At 38.6% G+C, this 22,317-nt stretch overlaps 1 protein-coding gene across 5 annotated transcripts in view; it reads right to left on the bottom strand.

Moving 5' to 3' along the window:
- The window catches only part of NETO1 (neuropilin and tolloid like 1), a 79,151-nt gene extending 59,148 nt beyond the window's left edge, over nt 1-20,003 (bottom strand). For all 5 annotated transcript variants that reach the window (XR_010028950.1, XR_010028951.1, XR_010028952.1 and 2 more), the window contains exons 1-4: nt 19,790-20,003; nt 16,213-16,266; nt 14,522-14,659; nt 6,193-6,441 (exon numbers count right to left, since the gene is read on the bottom strand). Coding sequence is in view for 2 of the 5 variants with exons in the window: in XM_063165288.1 (XP_063021358.1) it covers nt 6,193-6,441; nt 14,522-14,659; nt 16,213-16,266; nt 19,790-19,817 (469 nt within the window). In the remaining 3 variants the exon portion in view is untranslated. The remainder of the gene's footprint in view (nt 1-6,192; nt 6,442-14,521; nt 14,660-16,212; nt 16,267-19,789) is intronic.
- Nucleotides 20,004-22,317: the final 2,314 nt, after the last annotated feature.

Genomic DNA, 22,317 nt, shown 5'->3' with positions numbered 1-22,317 from the left:
AAAGATGAAATTTGAACAAATTAGGAAAAGTATTAGTGAATTGCTTCAATGTCAGCAGAATGTGTCCAGATATCCACATTTCCAAGGTCCCTAAGAGAAACTATTACAGACAACAGAGTTGCCAGGAGGACACCACAATACAACCACCCTAGAGTGCATCCCAACATGAGCTATTAGAAAATCTGCCAGATGAGAAAATCAGATGACCTGGAAAACCTTGAAGAGTAATCAAAAACTCCTTATTCATTACATATGAGACAAGAAGTTTCCAATTTTTCCCCCGAAGAAGTGAGTGCTATAATGTTTGAAAGAGAACTACCACGTAACACAACAACAGGCTTTGGAGGTGCTGAGTGTGGGTAGTGAAAATTTTCATTGTAAATAAGTTGGTTTTAAACACTTGTGGAAGGTGACTACCCAGGCTTTCTGTTCAACACAAATTCCATATTATCCTCTCTGATCTGCCATTTCCAAGTGCTTCACAAACGTTACAGAGAAATCAAGAATTAATAGGGAAAACAAATTTCCAGGGCCCACTGGTTATTTCCTCTTTTTATAAGTGTTTAAAGCAAAGGGTAGTCACTTTATATCAGACCTAAGGTTAAGCTAACTCAGCATAGTATTTACATAAAGTCACAAGTTTATCCTTTAGGGAAAAGAGGATAAGAAAAAGACCACATTTAAGGAAAATCCTCTGCTGCTTCTAAGATCTAGATTTAATTGTTTTGTAACAAGTAATAATATAAACTATTTATTGAATGACAACGGTATTATAAAAATGCAGCTTACTCTAAAAATGTTAGTTTTCTATGACTAATTTTTAATGTACATCTGAGCTTCCTAAAGATCCCTCACAGGTACTCCAAACACACTGATGTCTTGTCAGAGAAATGAGGCTTCTCTGAAAAGAATATTTATCATTGCAACATCATAATCACCATTATTGGGGAGGTCACCTACAAATGAAGAAAGGTGTTTCCTGTGGAGGTGGAATGGATTTATTTGTACCTGTACTGCTGTAGAATATCCTAGTGATATTGTAAACCTTCTCTAGAAGTCCATGTCCAGTTTACTATGGAATGAATACAGGGAAGGCATTTTTGTAGAGAACAGAGTGCACTGATGGCAGGGGAAGCAGTAAGTGTCCCTAGTTAAGTTGGCATTTTTCTTTACTCTAGTGCTAGAAATGCTTGAAACTGTTTCTTATATTTCTCTTGCTTTTGTTTTAACATCAAAGTTCAACAGTGTAGGGATTTAAGTGTTCAACTTCCTTCTGTTGGTAATATGAAACTCGCAGCATGCAGAGATTTCTAAACTAGGAAGTTCTGTATTTGTCTTTTGGGTATCGTGATGGCAAGAAATATTACGGGATCTAAGAACACCATGAGACATTTTGGATACTCATTTGCTCCACAAAAGGAATTATTTTCCACTCAAAATTTAATAGAAACCTGTGATCATGATTTTCCATGTAATGCATCATCCTACTTGAGAGAAATTCCCTTTCCCAAGACCAGATGCCCTAATGCCTTGTAAACAGCAATGAAGTGCCTGACTCTTACAAAGTGCACTTGTAGAAACACAATAAAAGTTCATAACACCAGGAAGCTGCATATTGCAATTTGAAGTGCTGGGAAGTTATATCTCAATAAATAAAACAGATTCATACTTTCCAGGCTCTTTTGACATCATGTGGTTCTGTCTCAAAAATTTAAATGAAGTTGTAATGAGTCATTTCTCATCTTCCAAACCAACTCTGAATCCAAAAGAAGAACATTGTCTGTTTTAAAGTTACATGGCTCTGGCATTGTTTGTTCATTCTCAAAAAGTTTAACTGGATTTCAAGTTGCTAAAAAGTGATCGTCATTGCTGGTACAAAATTAGAAGTAATCAGACCAGGTTCAGAAGTGTAAACAAAAAAGCATAAATGACCTAGTTCACATGGATATTCAGCTATTCCAGATGTCTGGGAAATATCCCTTGCAATTCAAGGTAGAAGATGGATGTTAGATGACAAAATAATTTGATAATATTTTAGCTAAGTTTTTTTTAGAATAGTGATTGAATTTAATAAATTCTCATTAAATTTTTCATGAGTTCTAAAATATACAAATTCCCCAACTAGGAGGAATTTGGGTTGTTTTTTATTTTTTTCCCTCAAGATAGCTGACATAATTATTCTATTACTCTGACATTCACTGCTATGGGAATGTAAAATTACTTTTACTCCAGTTAGAAAGTGTTTCATATTCCACTTTTTGGGACACAAGAGTATAAATCTTTTTTCATTTTCCATCATCAGGCGGTTGAATAGAAAACTGACTGACGTTTATATTAATGAGGCTAAATAAAAAACACAGATGGCTTCTACTAAGTGAAGGAACTGAAAGTAATGATGTGCTATCTTAAGCCACTGTCCTGCAAAATCAGGGACCAGGATAAACAGAAATCTGATTATTCTAGCTGAGCAAGAAAGCCCAGATAAACACAGCCTCTCTCTGCCTGAATTCTTGTCTGTACTAAAAAAAAGAAAAATAAAAAGATTCTTTTTAAAGAAGAACCGTCAATAGTTTGAAGTAGTACTCAAATTTTTCTACACAAAACAGTGATTCAACACCACTTTGGAAGACAGTCTTGAGATGAAACTTTTTAGGAAAAAAGAGTGCATTAGATTGATTCGAAGAACCCAGAGCTGTGAAATGAAATTTCAGGTGTAGGCCTTTCAGTGGCCCAAAGAATGACAAAACAAGAGCAAGGATGAAATATCCTTGTGTCATGTTTTTTGCTCTAGCCAATCAATATGGTATTCAAAATGAACCAGCAGGACCTGAAAATATTGCAGCCTGATATGTGTTTCTCTCATACACTAGATTTCCTTAAAAAAAAGTAACCCAACAAAAAAGTTTGTATACATTTATGAAGGTTCAATAGGTTCAGATAGATCCATTTTGAAATGAACATGATTAATCAGAATTTTAACATAAAAAATAAATTATAATAGTATATCAAAATTAAATAAGTTTTCATTTGTTTATAAACTCCCATGTATGCAAAATGGCTAAAAATTTACATTAAAATGCATCTCATTACTGATATTAGCTGTAATTATGCAAAAGATTATTACTTTTTCCCTTAGCACAGAGTTTTGACATTAAAAATAGTCTATTATACCATACGTACAACTTCATTCATCCACTTCATTATAGTGTCACTTAACATTATAATTTAGGAATGACAAAAACAAAAGCCTAAATTATTCTCTTAATAAGGAACTTTTTGCAAAACCTTTAGTAGTTTTACCAGTTTCTGGGTGTGTTTGTGTTGGCTATGTGTGTAGTTCTGGTTTTGTTGCTAAAGCTTTTCTTCTGCAAGATCTCTCTTTTTAGAGTACTAAAAAGACCTCTGAAAAAAGGTTTATTTAAAAGGAAAAGAATGTATGGCAAAAGAGTTACGTTTGTTTCTGAAACCACAGTTCCCACCAGACTTTTGTCTTGGGGGATGGATTTCCAATCATTGCAGTACCAAGGAGTCAAAGAAATTATTGAACTGAAAAGCTGTCATAATTGCAAATTATTAGTCTATCCCTTAGGATTTTTAGATATAATTTCTTTTTATAGGACTTAGTCCAAACTAGATTTTAAATGCCTTAGGTGCAGGACTCTTTCCATTTGCACAAACTAATAGATATTCATTTCAGACTTTTTCATTATATCCTAACTGATCTTTTTTTCAAATTCATCCAGTTATCTGTTTTTATACACCCTGGAGACATAGTAAATAATTCCTTTCCCTGTTTCTCCAGGTACCATTCAAATAACAATAAACAGTTGCAGCTTCAATTTAGCCAAATTTACTTTTTATTTTTTAAATCTTGGCACACACCCACACGATTAACATCATGTCTCTTTATTCTCCATTAAGATCTCAAATGCAAAAGAGGCAGATGAGAGACACGTCGGGGGCAGGTGGGGGCTCTCAAAGATTGCTGATACTCAAGAAATAACTGCGTTGTCTCTGGATGGAAAAAGCCTCCTCTGCAGGTTTGCAGTTAGGAAGAATGTCCTGCTCTCGACAAGTGGGATGAGTGGCAACAAAAACCACATCTCCCCTGAGCGTTCAGCTGCTTGACACAGCAACAGCTTCCAAATGAGTCTTTGCTATGGATCATTTTCTTCAAGTTCTTTAAAGAGAGGTTAGCCAAAAATTTTCTTCTGATCCCTCCGCTTGTCATAAATAAATGTTTTAAGCTGTCACTACCTAAGCTGATTCCAGGTGGTTCAGGTGATAATTTCTGTGTTGGAGTCCTGTCTATGCTACTCTGTTATACTCTGGAGTGGAATCCTCTCTCTGTTACTCTCTTATACAATCTCAAAAGCCATAATTCTGTTTTATGAGTTGGCAGGAGCCCCTCCCAGTGCACACCTATGGACAATAGATCTCAAAATGTCATGCCTTATCCATGCCTGCATAATAAAAGACTGTCCAAGTAATAATGTGGAATGTGAAGTTCTTCCTCTTTCTTATTGGTGATCAAGGAGGCAGCAGCGCTGTTTTGCACTTGTCAGATTAATCATATTCTCATTTTGGCCAATATTCCTAGAAACTCTTGACTACTTGCAGAGCTGCTATTGAAATGTATGGAGGGGGGTAAAGGAAAGAATCAAGGAAGAAAAAAGATATAACTATTCCATCTGAAGTCTAGAATAATTTATGCTGCTGTACTAGTTTACCAGCATTGATCTTTGTGTAGAAATTCTCCTTACATCAGTAGAAAAGGAATGAGGATAAAACATGGTCCATGAAATTGTATTTTTCATCAGAGTTTTTAGACAGACTAACTTGCAGATTTTGCTATTAATATCTTTTCAACCAGGATGCACAAACCTTTGAAAAAGAAAAGTAAAAAAATCTAAAGAAAAGGACTTATAGCACAGGGGGAGGAAATGGCAAAAGCCCACAGGCCCATGTTAAATGAGAGATAAAAATTTAACTCTCTTTTCGGAGTGGATATGCATGGTTATAACAAAATTTTGTCTATTGTCTTTGAAATTACAGCAGATATATATACCTGGCTATCATATTATTTGCTACAGAAATTCTCCATACTGTTCCTGTTTGAACCTTCTATATATTTTTAGCCAGTGAAAAACAGTATCATGGACTTGAAAGAAAATTTTACTGTGCTGGTTAGTTTTATAAGTATTTTCCTTAATTAATGAAAGAAAACCAGAAAGAAGAACAACACAGAGCCTATAGACCTGCCATCTTCTATGATGCTACTGGAATAATTAAGGAAGAATTTTGGGTCTGCTAATTTTAGGCAGCATTCTAGAGAACATTGTTCAACCTAATACAACAATTTAGCTGAAAAAACAGTGACATAATTGACAAAATTGCACAATAATTACAGTGCTTTAGAGTCAGCTATACTAAAGCATGACTCATCACTCAATACATAAGAAGCCACAGAACTACGTCACATCCAGCAGTGCAGTTGCAGTGCAGTACAGTGGAGCTGCAGCCAAAGAAGAAATTTAAAATCCTCAATCTTCTGTTAACAAGTGGGGGAACAGGGGATTTAATGGAAAGTATGACTATGATTTTTGTTTTACTGTAATGAATTAAACAGTGGCAAGGAATATTTGAACAACTGCAATTAAGATTTACAGCCTTTTAAGAAAAATATTTAATACATGTTACTATTTGAACCTCACACATCCTCTGGTAATACTTGTAATAGTTTGCTTTATTGAGGAAGGAGAACTATTTCACTTTTCAGCTGGAGAAATGATTGGTGAAGTGGAAAAGCAATGATGGAATTTTCTGAGATGATTACATTTTTTATTAGAATACTTTATCAATGATCTTTTTGAAAGAAAAGCTGTACAGTGTAACAGCCAAGCATAAAACACTAAACTTCTCATGAAACATTTTGAATGACCTTCTGTAATAGCATTCACTTGAAAATAATACTCTTAAAAACTGTAGAATCTGAAAATCTCTCCCTTGAATAAGCCTTACTTGTTATGCAAAATATACATATGACTTTTATCAATTTCCTATCTATTAATACCTTCCTTGACAATAAACTAAGCCCCAGCTAAAGATAATATTCAACAGCAAGATTATACATCATTAGAAAAGTTACAGTTATAAGCTTTTTCTATTAAAAATGTGATGATTTGGACTTACCAGGTGTAAAATTATACCGAGCAGAAAACCCAATGGATTCCAGTTCAGCATCAGCAAAAAATTTAATCCACAGGAATCTGCCACTGGATTTTATCATAGGTGGATTTTGCTGTCCACAGAAACGTCCAAGGATTGGGGAAAAGCCAAAAGGTCCATCTCTTACTTCTATGTGGTCAAATTTACACTCCCAAGAAGGCTCTATAGAATATTTTTCATCAAAGTGTAGTTCAATGCATTGTCTAGGAGCAGCTAGAGAAAAAAAAGAAAATTGTCTTATTATTTTATAACACAAGACCCTTTCAAAACTAAAGCAAAACTGAAGAAAATCAAATTTATCATTTCGTATGGATTCTAAAGTTTTGTTTAAAAACTTGTACAAAAATTGGAACATCTATATTTTTTATTAAAAATTAGTACATCTATATTTTTTATAGATTTCACACTGTCAGATTATTTGTCTGCTGTTCTCCTTTTATAAAAGTTGTTTTGACAGCAATACTTAGTAAAAGTAAGAGAGAAATACCAATGATGAACAGAAAAATATAGCCAGGAACAATTTCTTCAAATATAAAATATAAAATGTTTCTAAGAAATGTACATATTTAGAAGAATTTATTTTTTCTCTTATATTTTGGGGAGGGGTGTTAATCAGAATACTTTTTTTTGTACCTAGTACTGAGAAAGATGATGAAGGAAAGGCTGATCAGAACTGTGCTACCGTAAGGACAGATTATCTTCCTGCATGTATTGCAGTCAATGACAAACTGGAGTGTAATTGCTTATACACAGAATTACTTCTCATTGGAAACATAGGAAAAAACGCAGTGAATTTTCACTTAAGAAAGAAGGATAAGGATCCTGGATAAGGATTATATTAGAAGAGCAAATGATATACTGAAAAACTTGGAGGAAGTTCATAGTGGCAATTTAATTAGACATTTTTAAAAAATCTATCTTTAATGATAGGTCTTAAGTCTTGAGACGTTCAGAATTATTTCTAAAACAAATATTTCCTGGGATCTCCTGTATAAAGCAAAAAAAAAAAAAAAATAACACGTAGAAATATAGTATATTCTTACAAGGAGGGGGAAAATCATGCTTTGATTGATACATTTTATGAGAGGCAACTTTTTATAGGTGCACTGTTTTCTACACTCAATCCTGGCCATAGCAAACACTGTGCGCCTTCAGTGTCTGGAGCATGGTGCATTGGAGCCTTTTGCTGACAAAGCCTTCTGCTAAGACAAGGATTTGTTGTGTCAGTGCCTGCTGTGCCTCTCATGGGATCATGTCCTACACTTTACACATATCAAAAGAGGTTTGTATTACCATGAGCTTTGCCAGAGTTACCATTCTTTTCACATGAAAATATGCAAGATCAAACTGCATGCTTAGTTATTAGCATGGAAACTGCTTAGCACAGAAACTGATGCCACTCCAGGAGTCAGTATCTCTACATTTATTTCCTCAAGAATAATAACAAAACTGTCAGTGTTACAAGAACAAAGATCTTGTTTGGATTCTGTGTTGAAATGTTTTAAAATTTTAAGCTTTTGATATGAACTTGTTACTCACATAAGAAGAGAGATTATTTAAAATTAACTGAGTAAGAAGATATCAGATAAATTTTGAAATCTTTACATAAAAGCACATAGTCAGATCCCTCTTACAACTATTTCATGTAGATACATACAGCCTCATTTTATAAGAAGCATTTAAGAAGTAAGTTATTAAAACATCTTATTTGAAAAGGAAAATTATTTTAACAGATTTACTTACAATGGTAATATAATTGGATGATTGATATTTACTGAAACATTTAATTTAACATAAGAAAGAAACTTTTTCTACTGTTCTCAATCTGAAGACATTCACATTCAGGAAAATAGTAGTGACTTTTCATTATTTAAACCAATTTATGGGAAATTTTTGATCTTCATGCCCTTTCAAATTCAATAGAAAAAACAGAGGTCTATGTTTTACATATAATTGCATGAAATTCACAGTCTATGGAAATGAAGCTACTTTGAAAATACAAAAAAACTTACAAAAGTAAGGTCAGGTAATAAAGCCTGTAAAGGAGATCATAATGATGTTATCCTTGGTGAGGTTTGAAAACCAAAGTAAATCTTTTTAGATTATAGTAAAAGATTAAATACATGGAAGACATTATAGATTTATTTTATTCAGAAGTTTCAATCCTTGACTTTACACTTTTATAAAAATTATTGATTCAAACTCAACTAAGCAATACTACTACAGAAGAGAGCAATCAGTGACTTTCAATTTGGGATCATATTCTGCATTCTCTATTCCATTTAAGGAGATTTGTTGAGAGCTCTTCATCATCCACCTAAGGGACTGCAGAGTCAGGTATCAGAAACTCTATCCTGACAACATTTTAGGTAATCTTAAGAATGCTCACCATGGCTTGAAAATCTTACACATTCATGACTCCAATGTTATGCTATTAACCTGTCTAGAGCTTTATTATTATGTTTTAATGTCACAAACTAGATATGAAGATCGATTCTCCTACTACTGACTGCCAGCTACGCTGACATACAGCAGCATAGCTGCTGTGCTTCCCATAGCCACAAAGTGATTGCTTCAAAAACGGCTCATGCCATTATCATAACACATTTATCCTTTAAAATCTTTCTTTTCTGCTGCCTTGTTTGATACCAAGAAGAAGGTTACAAGGGCTGGCCCATAGTTAAATCCTTAACAAGTCTTCTCTGTATCCAAGACTCATGTAATGTCAAAAAAGGCCACGAGGCTCCCTTAAAATTCAGTCATTTGACATCATTTTTGGTGTTGAAAAGGAACCCTAGACCCAACTATAGGTTTGGTCTAGGAGGCTCTGAAGTAAAGGGAAAGATTGTGGATAAATAAAAATCAGGCCTACTGAGTTACACATGAGAGCTATTGGCTATGTGAATGAACGACCTGATAAAAAACAAAATTTCCACAACCCTAATCTCCATGTCTCTCTCTGAATCTAACACTGCCAACCAGTTTTATGACCAGAATATTGCTATAGCTCACACTATTCTGCTTTTATTTGTTTTTTGACAAAGTCAAGATGAGGCTTTTCCTAGTGAAGCTCAGATCTTGCTATAGGATCAGAGAGAATCACATCAGCTCAAGGAGAGCTCAAGTTTCCACTTTTCCCTGAAGGCCCTGTGAGTAGAGGCTACTTCACTTTAAGAATGGAGCATTGAATATTCATTAGCAGCACTTCTCCACTGGGGATAGAACAAGGCTGGGGATTGAGTTTGAGGCCTGGACCACTGCCCGTTCACATCCTTAAATGTAAAGTCATGTTCTGGCATCATTTTGGCCATGACACTAGGAACAGTTCAGCAACTCCAGGGTGCAGCACAAGCATCCATGACCTTTTCATCGGGATCTTTTAAAAGCACTTCTGTTTTTCTTCTTGTGCTTCATATTTAGTTAATGGTTAAATGTTTTGTTTACAATAATCTACGTAAGACACAAATTTAATCAAAACTTCCTTGATATGACCATAAGTGATGCAAACACATAATTCAAATTCTCAACTTTAAGTTCCTTTAAGTAAAAATGATATAATTTCACACTTATGCTCTGGCTTTAATGAGGGGTTTCTTTACCCGACACAAGGTAGAAGAAGCAGCTATTGTTTAAACACACACCTTGTGCCACACCTTTTGCAACAAAGTGTGTGTAAATGAGGTCACAGAAATAAACTGGGGAGAAGTGCAGAATAGCCACTAATAATAGTGTATGTGTTCCTATAGAAAAATAAAACAAAACAAAAAAAATCCAGAATATGCAAATCTTCCAGACTGTATTCGCATCTGGCCGTCTAATCAAAAAGGAGGGATGGAGTGGTTATTTCTGGTATCCTAATTAACAGGTAAAGTCCATTCACATCTTCAGACCTTCTTCTGTGGCTATGATGTCAGGCAAAGTTGTTGCCCTCTCCAAATGAAATATATTGAATAATGTCTCATAAAATGACTTGATTTCAAATGCCACAACTTCCATATTTAATTTCCAATTTCCTTTTTTCAAAAAATGTTTAGAACCATGGAAAGGCCTACTTAATGCTTGCATGTCTTGTCATATTTTTCATCTAATTATCTTATACAAGTGCTGTCTTAAGATTTTAAATCCAATGGAAAAAATAAAGGAGTCATTGTGTTCCAGCTTGCAGTAGAACAGTTGCAGCAAAACTGCACAATTAAGGTTTTAATTCTGATCAACCTCTAAGTCTGTGTAGTGACAGCTGAAGTTAAGTGCAAAAATCTGTTTCAATTTGCCACACTGCATGGAAATGAGAAACAGCTCAACACCTACTGCCATCTCTATGAGCTGTTACCCTACCAATAGTTTCAATAATCCTCATTCCTTCTGGTTATCCTGCTATTATTGATAAGGAAACCATATTTTTCTTCATTTGAAAATAGGGTTCTTTCATTGTGTTGATGAAATTTTTTTCAACACAAAAATCACTGTGAAATACAAAAAGACTTTGAGCAGAGGTTTTTCACTTGGTGATAACATTACAATTTTCTAACACTTGTGAAATATCATGAAAGAGTTTAATGGTCTTTTGTGAGAACATGAGATTTTCAAGATTGATAACTCTGTATGTTCACAAACTTGTAAAGTGGAAGATATATTTTACATCTCCATATATCAATTCTAGTCCATCCCTGTATTTATAAACAAGCAGTTATTAAAAGAAGAGTGGTTACAATTTTACAGGTTTACCTCTGATAGGATTGTTAAACCCATTCTCAAGTTATAGTGTAAATAGTATTAGTATCCCACTCCCCAAATATTTTAATACAAATAAAAGCCTTTTCTCCTGCAAAATCTCCTGTGCAAATTTCCTTTTATGGCGCACATGCCAAATGTTCTGCAGTCTGGCAAAGGTTATTGCTGTCACTGCTGTGATTGTTCTGGGCAGCTGTGAATTTTGTCAGGTTAGAGTCATGAATATGCAAAATAAGGGTGAAATTTGGCCAATTTTTCTCAGCTCATTTTCTATGTTTTCTATACACCAACTAAGACTGAAACAAAAAAAAAAAAAAATAGAAAAAAAAAATGAAAAAAAAGAAAACACCAAACAAACAATCAAAAAGGAAAAATTCTCACTGCATTTTGAAAAGCAGATGGGATTCATCAGAAGCTCCTTGGGGAGTTGTATCAGCCTTCCTCCAAGCCTCACTTATGACACTTCTCTGTAGCATGACAATTTTTGTACAGAGGCCATCATTTCTAGAGGACTTAAAGGATTTCCTTTAAAAAGGCATTCAACCTGGACTTTAAAATTCCAGTGATAATGAACTCTTAGAACAACTCTTCGTCGTTCCAAGAGTTCATTATCACTACTACTAAATCAGAATAAAAAAAAAAAAAGGAAAAAAAGCAGAATAACCTAAGAAAGTTCCAACTGTTAGACTTGCTTATGTCTTTGCTAGGATAAAAGCCTCTGCAGTCAGGAATCTCCTTTTCTTTAAGAAATTCACAGTCTATGATCATGGCAACTTTTGCCAGCTCCTTTATGTCACCAAAATAATTCTGACATGACAAAAGGAGTTTTTTCCTCCCCATTGAGCTACAATGGGGAGGAAAAAAATTGAGATGAAATTCAACTGTTTGCAACACACTACAAAGCTGGAGTGCTCAATAAAGACCATTAAAGTCACTAGGAACTGTGTTTGAATTTGCCCCAAGACTATGTTTGATAGCGAATAAATGAAGGAATGAATGCAAGCAGCTAGGAAAGAACATAGTGATTAATTTATGCATTCATGCTCACATCATACAGCTTTCAGTATGTTGTATACAGTCCTGGCTGAACTCCCCAAGGCATACAACAGGGAGATAGTGATGAGGGTGATGATATTATAGACAATATCAACAGTCCCTCTAGTTTGGTACTTGCCATTCAACAAGATTCAGAAGCTGTTCAAGCATATGGAAATTTCAATTCTAAATATAGAAATGAAGTGCATAAAGAGATGTTTCCGTCTTACTCTAAAATATTTATTTCCTCCATTAGTCAAGGCTGTCCACAATTTCTGTAGATTGTTATCTGATTTCAAATACATTGCTATAAGTATTTTATAAATCCTTTAATATCAGTGTCTTATGACAATGAGTTTCACAGAATATAAAAGATGTGGGAAAATTTGATACTTGCTAGACTTCTTTATCATTTTCTGTTATTTTGCATGTTGCAAAAGGAATAAATATGGACAAATGATTTATTCTAATTACAAAAAATTTTTTGTTGACCTTCAGTAGTTCTTTTGCTTTTTTTTTGAAATCTGACACATTTAAAAGTATTATTGTTCAGACATCTTCCTATATCTCTGCTTATTTTGTTGACATTTTCCAGACAGACATGGCTATTTCTGATTTTTATAGAAGACAGAAATAGACATGGGGAGATCAGAGCTGAAAATGTTGTGCAATGCCTATGGTTCATTGTGGGTTTTAAAATGACCAGCTGCAATCTAAGCTGTTATTAGGCTGGATGAGAAGAAGAAAATACCCATGCCATAGAAAAATTGTGTTCAACTGGATTTTACAAGATTGAACTTTCTGATAAATTATAACAAGATGTCTGTTGAGTTTACTCTTTTCCTTATACATTGCTCTAAACTTGTCCATGTGGAATTTCATCTTTTTCATAGAAGTTTGTTGATTAAATCTTTCCTTCTTAAATTGTTCTTTGGCATTTTTAGATATTTTAGATCACATTATTTCAACAGTGTATTTTTGCAATTTTTCAGCATATTATATTTTTGTAAGTAATTAATTACTATTGTAAAGATAAAAGTCTTTACTATATTAGGCTTTCAAGCACTTTCTTACTGTGAGGAAGAACAGTAAGTCATGAGATGGGACTAATAGTGGGACTAAATTTAGTGGGACTAAATTTTACAAAATTGTGGGTTATTTCCAACACCATTTCACTTTAATGACAAAACATCCTGTGTTTCATATCTTTGAAGATAAAACAGCCTTGGTTCTTCCTAGTCTCACAGGAGTGTTAGATAATTTGGTCAATAGATGCAAAAAGACCCAGATCTAGCAACATAAGTGTAATTGGAAAAAAAATAATCCTAAGTTGTCCTTTTCGAACTTATGCATTTATCTTCTTAAAAAAATTATTATTTTAAACCAATTACTAAACTATGCTGGAATTTAAATATTTACCATATATCTGTTTAAATTCCAGACATATACAGACTAGCTTAAATTTTACTTTAAGAGTTTATTTGGCTACATTATTTATAATCACCTCTTCTGACTTTAGTCAAATTATCTAGCACCAAAGTGAAATTCAATCATTTTGTTGTGACTTTTGACTTTCTAAAAGTACAGAGTGTGTGTGGGTCCAGAAGAGTTCATTCAATTTAAATCAGCTATATATCTTTGGAAATATATCTTGGTGCTACCTGCATCTTTTGTAAAATAATGATTTCTGTAGTTCCTCACTCCATCATTAATTCATTAATAATTCTCTAAATGAAGCATGGATAGAAGACTATCACTGTTTTATTCTACATGTATTCACAACTCACGAAAGAAGTTTTTTGATTCCAGGGATTTGCTATACAGTACATGATTCATCTTTTCTGAGCTCTGAGAGGATCTAACCTCTATTACTTTCCACAGATTCATTATCACAAAAATCTCTCCAACATGTATTGTACTAAGACTGATGAAAAGAAGCCCCATAGTTTGTTTGTAATACGCCTTTAGCCTTTCCTACATCACTTCCATGCTTGCAATTGTATACTCTTTAAAAACTAAGTTTTAGAGATGCTTTGTCTCCTCTAGTTTTATTTTGTAGGTTGGGTTTATTACATTTTCATTTCTTATGAACAACTGGATGGAAAATAATTTTAACACTCACTACATGGATATTTTCTGTATGACTTCTTTTACTGTACTAAGCTTGTCATCCCTGGTTCAGTTACAATAAGTTTAAAATGTCTGCATGAAAGACAAAAGCATTTTTGTTTCCCATGTTCACTTTTACTACTCATTTTAAAATATCCTTTCTTCTGTCACATAGCATTTTAGGTTCTATTCATTTTCTAAACATCCTGGAATAAATTCCTGAACTACTGAGTCTTACATCCATACCACCTTAACTAATTTATTAGCTATATCAAAACAGAAATCAAGAGGTTTCTCTAAATCTTTTTCTGTCTGGAAAATATTTGTTATCATGACTTTACCTACTCTTCACATATAATAAAACATATTATTTTTAATACAGTTGATGGTAAAATATAAATATTCTTCTTTTGGTCACCTTCTATAATGTAGACACACTCTCTGTCTGGAGGATATTTGTTGGGGTAATTTGGAGAAGTGAAGATGCCTCCTTCTGCATATTTTGTCCAAGTTCCACACTGCACTGGTCTCTGTCCTTCGGAAACACTTTGCTTTTCTGTGAAATGATGACATTAAGCATTATATAATTAGCCCAAAAATTATCATTTACACATGACACTTAGAACTCTAACAGGATAAATACAACAGCCCCTTTTCTGTCAGTCACCTCAAACTTTTATCTCTTGAGACTGAGTATGATAATTGATCTAGGGGAAAAGAAGGCTGTTTTTTAGGGGTACAAACATATAATTCTTACTCAAAATATGGTTTTCAAAGTAGAGGAGAGGTTTGAGTGTCCAGGGGAAAATAAATTTGCATTGCTTTTAAAATAATAACCGTCTAAGGAAAGCACGTGCTTGAGAATTGGAAGGCATGAATTTCCCACTCATACCTCTCAAAAAGCTCAAGCATGTGCTCTATCAGCAATCTTCATGCCATAATACAGGAATACATCAGCCACAAAATTGAGGAAATAACCCAGAGAATTATGATCATATATAGAAGTTGTTTTAAATCTGCAGCATATTTAGTCTATATTCACTGGACAGAGGTAGACAGGGGGATTCCTGGAATGTGGTTCATAGATTATTTTTATCTCACTGTTTGCTGTAAAATTAATAAATAGCTCTGAGGCCAGAAATCACGGCCCAGAACTCTCCTCTGTCTCAGTGCATCCTCAGAGAGCAAGAGTCTTGTCTGCTTTCTTCCTAGCCCTGAATCTCCTGCATTTCTTTCTGGTTTGGGCCAGCTCAAGCTGAAGAAGATCAGGGATCCCTTCCTAAGCATCTTGCTTTGACAAGTAGGCTAAAATGAGATGGATTCTTCAGAAGGAAATATATCTGGGCTGCTATTAAAGGCAAGGATAGTAGGTTCTAGACAGATGTTGCTCTGAATGAGGTTTTCAACAATCAGAGAGCTGTCCCATATAACTTAAGTCCCCAGTGTGTAGAGTAAAGGTGTTTGAGGCTCCCTCTTAGGATCAATGGATGAAAACAAGCACTTTCCAAGGATGGTAACAACCATCTGAGATCTGACTTATACTATGTTTTTCCTTATATACTATGTATTTTCTTTACATTTCTTTTTCACCCTGGTCCATATCCAGGCAGAGTATGACATGGAGCCTAATTTCCTGCAATAAACTCCAGCCTGCAGGGACTGTGCACTCAGACACAGGTTCAGACACACACTGTGCTTAGCACATTCCCTGCTAGGCTCTCCTCACACTGAGCATCCAAGCCTCTAAAGAATCTCTTTCACTACTCCCCCTGCACAAGTGCACTCATGATACCAAATTTCAGATTTTTAATTAATTATACTTCAGCAAGAAAAAAGGTTTTAAGTGTAGGTAGCTGAGTGCCCAAACTGGACTTCCCAATTTGAAAGTAGGAGTATTTTATAGTCCTTAGTTAGAGTCAAGCTGAGCCTGATGAGCACCCCTGGATTTTTTGTGTGTATACAGTCATGTGAATACTCCAAACAAATGGACAAAGGGTAGACACTGGAAGTCAATGAGCTGCTAAAAATTTCAAAAACTAAACTAAAAACTCAAATCCATATTTTGGTCTCTAATAAATTTTCTAACAAAAATGTTTGATGTTTACATACCTGTTCCTTTTTTGGTTGCCCCAGAAAAATGTAGGATGATTAGACTTGCTACAACTGAAAGAGAAATATTCATTAAATATCACAGAGTGATAGTTTCTGCAGTAAAATGACTTGCACTCATATATCTCACAAGTATACAAATGAAATAGCATTGCTGTAAAGAAAAAGTTTCATTTTACTTGCATCTTTTAATTGCACATATTGTACAAGCAAGTTTCTTCATGGCCTGTTCTTTTAAGTACTTATCTTTGCAAATGTAGGCAAATAAAGAGGAAATCTTTTGAGTTTAAAACAAAACCCACAGGCACTGATGTTCTCATCCTTTTTTTGAGAAAAAACATTTTTACCAAAACCTATTTATATAATAATAGTTCATGTCAGTAGTAGAAAAGTGACTGCTTTTAACAGAGGAGACAAAATTTCAGTGCCACTGTATGTACTAATGTCTCTCACTATGGCATAATAAAATTTGAAAATGAGTACTGGGAGTAGGAAAGAAGTGAGAGGTTGGGTTCTTCACATCCATCAAAGCATTTGCAAATCTCTAGTGAAGTAAATTATTGTGTGTGCTTAACAATCTCATTAATCTATTTTGACTTGTCGAGAGGGTGTTGCTTCTTTGCTGCAGTGAATCTGCAGCCCACTTTGCAAACAGGTATCTGCTGACTCCAACTGTGATAGGACAACTGGGCCTCTTGGAAACAGATACAACCTTTCTGAAATGGACTTTGACCTGGAGATAATGACTGGGTTTCTGGGAATTTCCAAATGTAATTGCTTGACTAGAAAAGGCTAAGAGGCAAACACTTAGTAGAGTCATAATGAGACTAATTTGGCAGATCAAAGTCACTAGCTAGCTACCTGATGAAGAAATCACACACTGCTTTTCTTGCCATCATTCATATCTTCTTTGGCTCTCAGAGAAAGTGGAATAGCAAGTGCAGAAGAGAACAGATCCATCAGTTCTTGGAGTGCTTAGGGCTTTGCCCCAGCTAGTCTGGCATCAGGCCCAATCACAGTGCCCAGGGTGCACTGACCTTAAGGTGGAAATGAAGCTGCATGCTTATTCAGAGCATTTTGGATCAGTCAGCTACCATTCTGTTGATGACTATGACGAGGAACGGATCAATTAATAAAATTACATACTTTCTTCTTATTTTCCCTAAGAGACACTAAAAGTCACCATTGGCTAGTAGCTATGATCCTTTACAAGATGGTGCTTTCAACATTTTCACCATTTTTATCACAATTTATGTGTAATTTTCACTCCAAAGGAAGCCATTCTCCATATTTCCAGCATTCTGATGGCATTGAGATCCTTATTTCTATGTCTTTGATCTTTCCCATGTGACAGAGTGTTTGAGGCATGGATGATGGCTGCCCTATTAAGCAGGGTAAGATTGAAATTCTGGGAAAATGAAGGCTTGGCAACAAATTCACTATTTCTTGTTCAGGCTCACAGCCTCTAGAGATGGATGTTGGCAGCACTGATAGTTAAAACTCTTGCGTGTCATGGGCATTCAGTGAGAACACTACACCTTCTGCTTGGATCTGAATGCTACCTAGCCATTCATGCCTTTACTCTCCTCAGGGATGAATTCTGGAAATACAGGCTGCTGGGACTCTGCCTGCCAACTCTGTCAAAATCCAAAGGCAAGGCAGGAGTCACCCCTTTACTGAGTTGCTCATTTCCTTTAGCTGCGTTTCATGCAGTGATCATAATGCATCTATGCCTGTAATCTTCCGCAGCCTACACCTAATTTCTCAATAGTGTAAAATGGATTGGTGCTCAAATGTGGAATCAGCTGCTGGTGTTCTGTCTGCCCATAAATTTGTGGAAGCTAGAATAGAACGCACGATAACCAAACAAACTCCATGTGACAAGTGTTTCTTTTAGGCAATTAATAACAAAACCAATGCATATCTGATTCATTTTAAGCATCTTTATCTATTAGGTGTGCCCTCATTTTCTATACAGAAAAAAAGGGAAGTTCAGAGAAGTAAAGAGAGTTGGTCCAAGCCACAGATATGTTATTACCAAGATGACAAAAGCCCCACAGGTCTTTTCAGTTCCAGCTGTAACTGCTAGAAAAGAGGTTTCCAAACCACAGAGCCGTTTTCATAAAGCATAGAGCTTTACTTAAATGTCATTATATCAGTATTTGTTAGTAATAAGTAGTCAAAATAATCTTGATAATAAAGTCTAATAGACAAGCAGAGACTTAGAAACTAAGTGTTTGAGGGTTTTGGTTTTATTCTAGACACATAATACCTAACATTTGGATAGATGAAGTGAAACACTTCTCCCATGTTAAAAAAAAAAAAAAAAAAAAAAAAAAAAAAAAAAAGGCTCTTGCTTTAGTGTTATTAACAACAGCACCAAAATACGCAAGTTGCCAGAAAGTAATTAAAATTGTGGTCTTCTTGGGAAAAGCCAACACAAATACATATTATTCAAGTAGACAAGGCAGACCATTTTATTCTATGATCCCACTGCACAAACGCACCCCTGATACCCAATTTGAGGTTTGAATTTCTCATGCCTTTTTCTTTCTCAAGCCACAGAAAAATAACAGTGCTTTTCAGAGAGGGGGGGGAATAAAACAAGAGCCCAAAGGGACCAACCTTCACTTGCTGAAAACTGTCACTTGGGAGGTGTTGGCAGCATAGCAACATTATTGTCATTATCTCGGTTTGGGAATTATTTTAAAGAAGTTTCCACAAAATTTCTTGTTGCATTCTCACTGTCTGCCTCCTCCCCCTTTCCCTCCTAATCACGGGTGTAATTATAATCGTGCTTTCTAGTGCCACTCTGATTACGCATCTTTCCATCTTTTTTGGATCGGTGCATTCTTTTTTCATTACAAGCTGTACATTAAGTGATTTATCTCTTGGCCAGGCTTTTAGGAGGCTGTGATTTGGCACAGACGTGGCTTAGCCTGGCGAAGAGTTGTTGGAGAAGCAATACCTGGTCATAGCGCTATTGTACAGGTGTGGGCGCGCAGAGAAGTGCTGGGAGGAACTGGGGCCACTCAAACCAGAACAGCGGACCCTCCGCAAAACGCAGGCGGGAGAGGGAGTCCCACCTCGCACCTTGAGGCCCCTAAGGTCTTGGAAGAGCGGGTGATATATTTCGGTGCCTCCTTGCTAATCCTGGTGGATTTCAGCCGAGAGCACCGCCCCCGCCCCGCGGCTCTCCGGGATCCGTGCCCGGTGCGGCCGCCCCGCGCCCCCTCACCCTCGGCACCGCTCCGGGCCCCAGCGGGGGCAGCTCGCTCCCTCCGCTCTCTCCCGGCGCGGCCAAAGCCGCCGGAGCTGCCGCGGTGCCCAGGTGAAAGCTCCAGCCCCGGAGCGTGCCCCGCCGCCCGCCCCACGGCGCTGGCAGACACCGGCTCCCCTCCGGAGCTCCGCAGCGCTGTGCGGGAGAGGATGCGGTGTGGGTGTGGGGGAGTTGCCCCCCGGCCCAGGGAGCCTGGGCGTCCCGTTAGCCACGCCGGTGCGGAGGCAGCGGAGGGCAGGAGCCCGTGCGCGGCGGCGGAGCTCGGTCGGGGGTGGGAAGGGGGAGATTGATACTCACTGTGAAAGAAGCTGCGCCCATGGGTCATGTCTGTTCCTTACACAAGGGGCTTCGGTCTCCACTAATTCCATTTAGATACGGGAGGACTTCCAGTGGCGGGGAGAGGATGGAAGTAGGAAAAGAAGAAGAAGAAGAAAAAAAAAAAGAAAAAAAAAAAAAAAAGCCCACACACACACAGCAGAGCCGAGCAGCCTTTCCTCTCCCTCGCTCTCCCTCGCCGCCTTCAAATGATCACCGCCGGCTCAATCCCATCACAGCCGAGCGATCACCAGCACCGCCACGAGCGGTGCATCGCGGCGGCGGCGGCGGCGGGTAAGGCGGCGGCGGCGGCCCGCGCATCCAGGTGCCGGCGGGCGGCGGCGGAGCGAGCCGAGCCCCTAGTCACCAGTTTCATACAGAACCAAAAGCAGATCGAAGCATTTCCTGCAGGACTCCGAGCCCAGCGACTTCCAGCCCTTCGGCTTCTTTTGATGCATTGAAGAAGGGATTAATGGGTCCGTCATCAGCTCCCTGTGCTTGCTCCTCTGAAGGGGTGGGGGCGGGCGGGAGGGAACCCAAAGAGGAGGGGTGGGGTAGAGAAAGATTTACCAAATAGGGGATTTAGTCATATTTGTGTGCAATGAGAACCTTATTAGAGAAGAAATCCTTTAAAACAGAAAAAATCCATTTTTGCAAAACCTTCTCCCTGCGCATAACACAGTATCAAGTGGTAGCAGCGGCAGGAGGCTGAAAATACATTGCACGGTCTGAAATCCCCTTGAGAATGGACGGAGCGAGAAAGAGATGGATGAGGACAGAGAGATGCCCCCTCACTTCTCCAGTCCAGGGCGAGAAGCAGAAGAAAACCGTGGAGACTCTTCCATTCATTCAGTGGAGGGGAAGGGGAAGGGAAAGAGGAGGGGAAGGACGGAGGGCGGCAGCGGTGGGGAAGGAATGATTTCAAAACTGGGAAAGGAAGGGTAAGAGGAGAGGGATGGCTTCCCCTCTCCTAATCAGTTCATGGATCAGACAGAATGCTCATGAGTTCCTCCTTGACCTGCACCTGCCAAAGGGAAATTGAAAAGATTTTCCGCCTTGAGAGACGACTTCTTCCTCTACACACCCACACCCATGCACGCACAAAGACACGCACACACACGCACTAAAGGGAGCAATAAAAGTTTATCTGCTAATCCTCCGGCCGCAGATACAATGATTACCTCTCCCAATCAGCCCAGAGACGACTGCAAAATCTCTCCCTTTCTCTCCCGCCCTCCCCCCGCGTCTAGGACTTATCTTCCACCCGAGCTACAACCCATCCCAAACACCCATCCCTTGGACAAGATTGCGGAGGGCTAGTGGTCAGGGCGGGAGGGACGGGGGATGAATCTAGTAGAGAAAACATATTGATAATAAGAGTATTGAGAGGGCCTGAAATGGTCTCAATGGCTAACAAGAGGGCAGGAAGAAGGGATGAGCAGAAGGGGCTGTGTCCCCAGCCCTGCAGAGCCGCGACACCTCCGACTCCCGCAGCGCCGCGGCCCCGGCGCTCCCGGTCGGGGAGAGGGGAGGGCGCCAGGAAAGGACAGGGAGCGAAGCGCACGGCTGGGGCGGCGGGGAGGGACGCGGAGAAAGGAAGATTTGTGTCACAGGAGTGCAGGGGGAACAGGATGGGATCCCCCGGCTCCTCTGCACCGCTGTTGCGGCGGCCGGGCTGCGGGAAAGCCTCCGACCCCCGCGGGATGGGAGCAGAGCCGGGATACCCGGGATTCCCGCAGCCCTTGCCCGGGCTCCCCGCGCCGCAGCAGCATCTCGGAGGCGGGGTCGGCGCCGCTCCTCCCTGCCCGCACCTGCTGCTCACGCCGTTTGCAACAAGAAAAGTGTGTCTGGAAGCGCGGCCGGGGCAGGGGAGAGGAGGGGGGTGCTGGGAAGGAGGCTGTAAGTCAACTAAAAATGAAATGCAGCCCGGCATCCTGCTTGGCGCGGGTGCGGAGAGCGCGGGGGGGCGAGCGCAGGTCGGAGGGAGGCGCTGGCTGCGTGCCCGCGGGGCCGGACGGGTCTGTCCCGCATCCCGGACGGGTCTGTCCCGCATCCCGGGCGAGTCTGTCCCGCATCCCGGGCGAGTCTGTCCCTCATCCCGGGCGAGTCTGTCCCGCATCCTGGACGGGTCTGTCCCGCATCCCGGGCGAGTCTGTCCCGCATCCCGGGCGAGTCTGTCCCGCATCCCGGGCGAGTCTGTCCCTCATCCCGGGCGAGTCTGTCCCGCATCCTGGACGGGTCTGTCCCGCATCCCGAGCTCTGCCGGCGGGCTGGGGGCTGCGTTAGCCTAGGCGGGAGGCACATTGTCTTCAGGGAACCTTTTAATGAGGTGGGTACCCTTGCTGCCTTTGGGACAGCACTGAGCAGCACAGCAGCTATTCTGGAAGCTGCATGATGAGGAAGCCTGGATATTTATTTATGATTTATTTATTTATTTGTTTGTTTTTCTCAGTAAAAAGCCATGTTTTAATAAAAAACCCTAGCGGGTTTTTTTTCAGCATGTGGATGGT

The sequence above is a fragment of the Melospiza melodia genome, chromosome 1, assembly GCF_035770615.1.
Source record: "Melospiza melodia melodia isolate bMelMel2 chromosome 1, bMelMel2.pri, whole genome shotgun sequence".
Taxonomy (NCBI): Eukaryota; Metazoa; Chordata; class Aves; order Passeriformes; family Passerellidae; genus Melospiza; species Melospiza melodia.
Note: the sequence above shows the minus strand (reverse complement) of the source record. Positions and strands in the feature narration are given on the sequence as shown.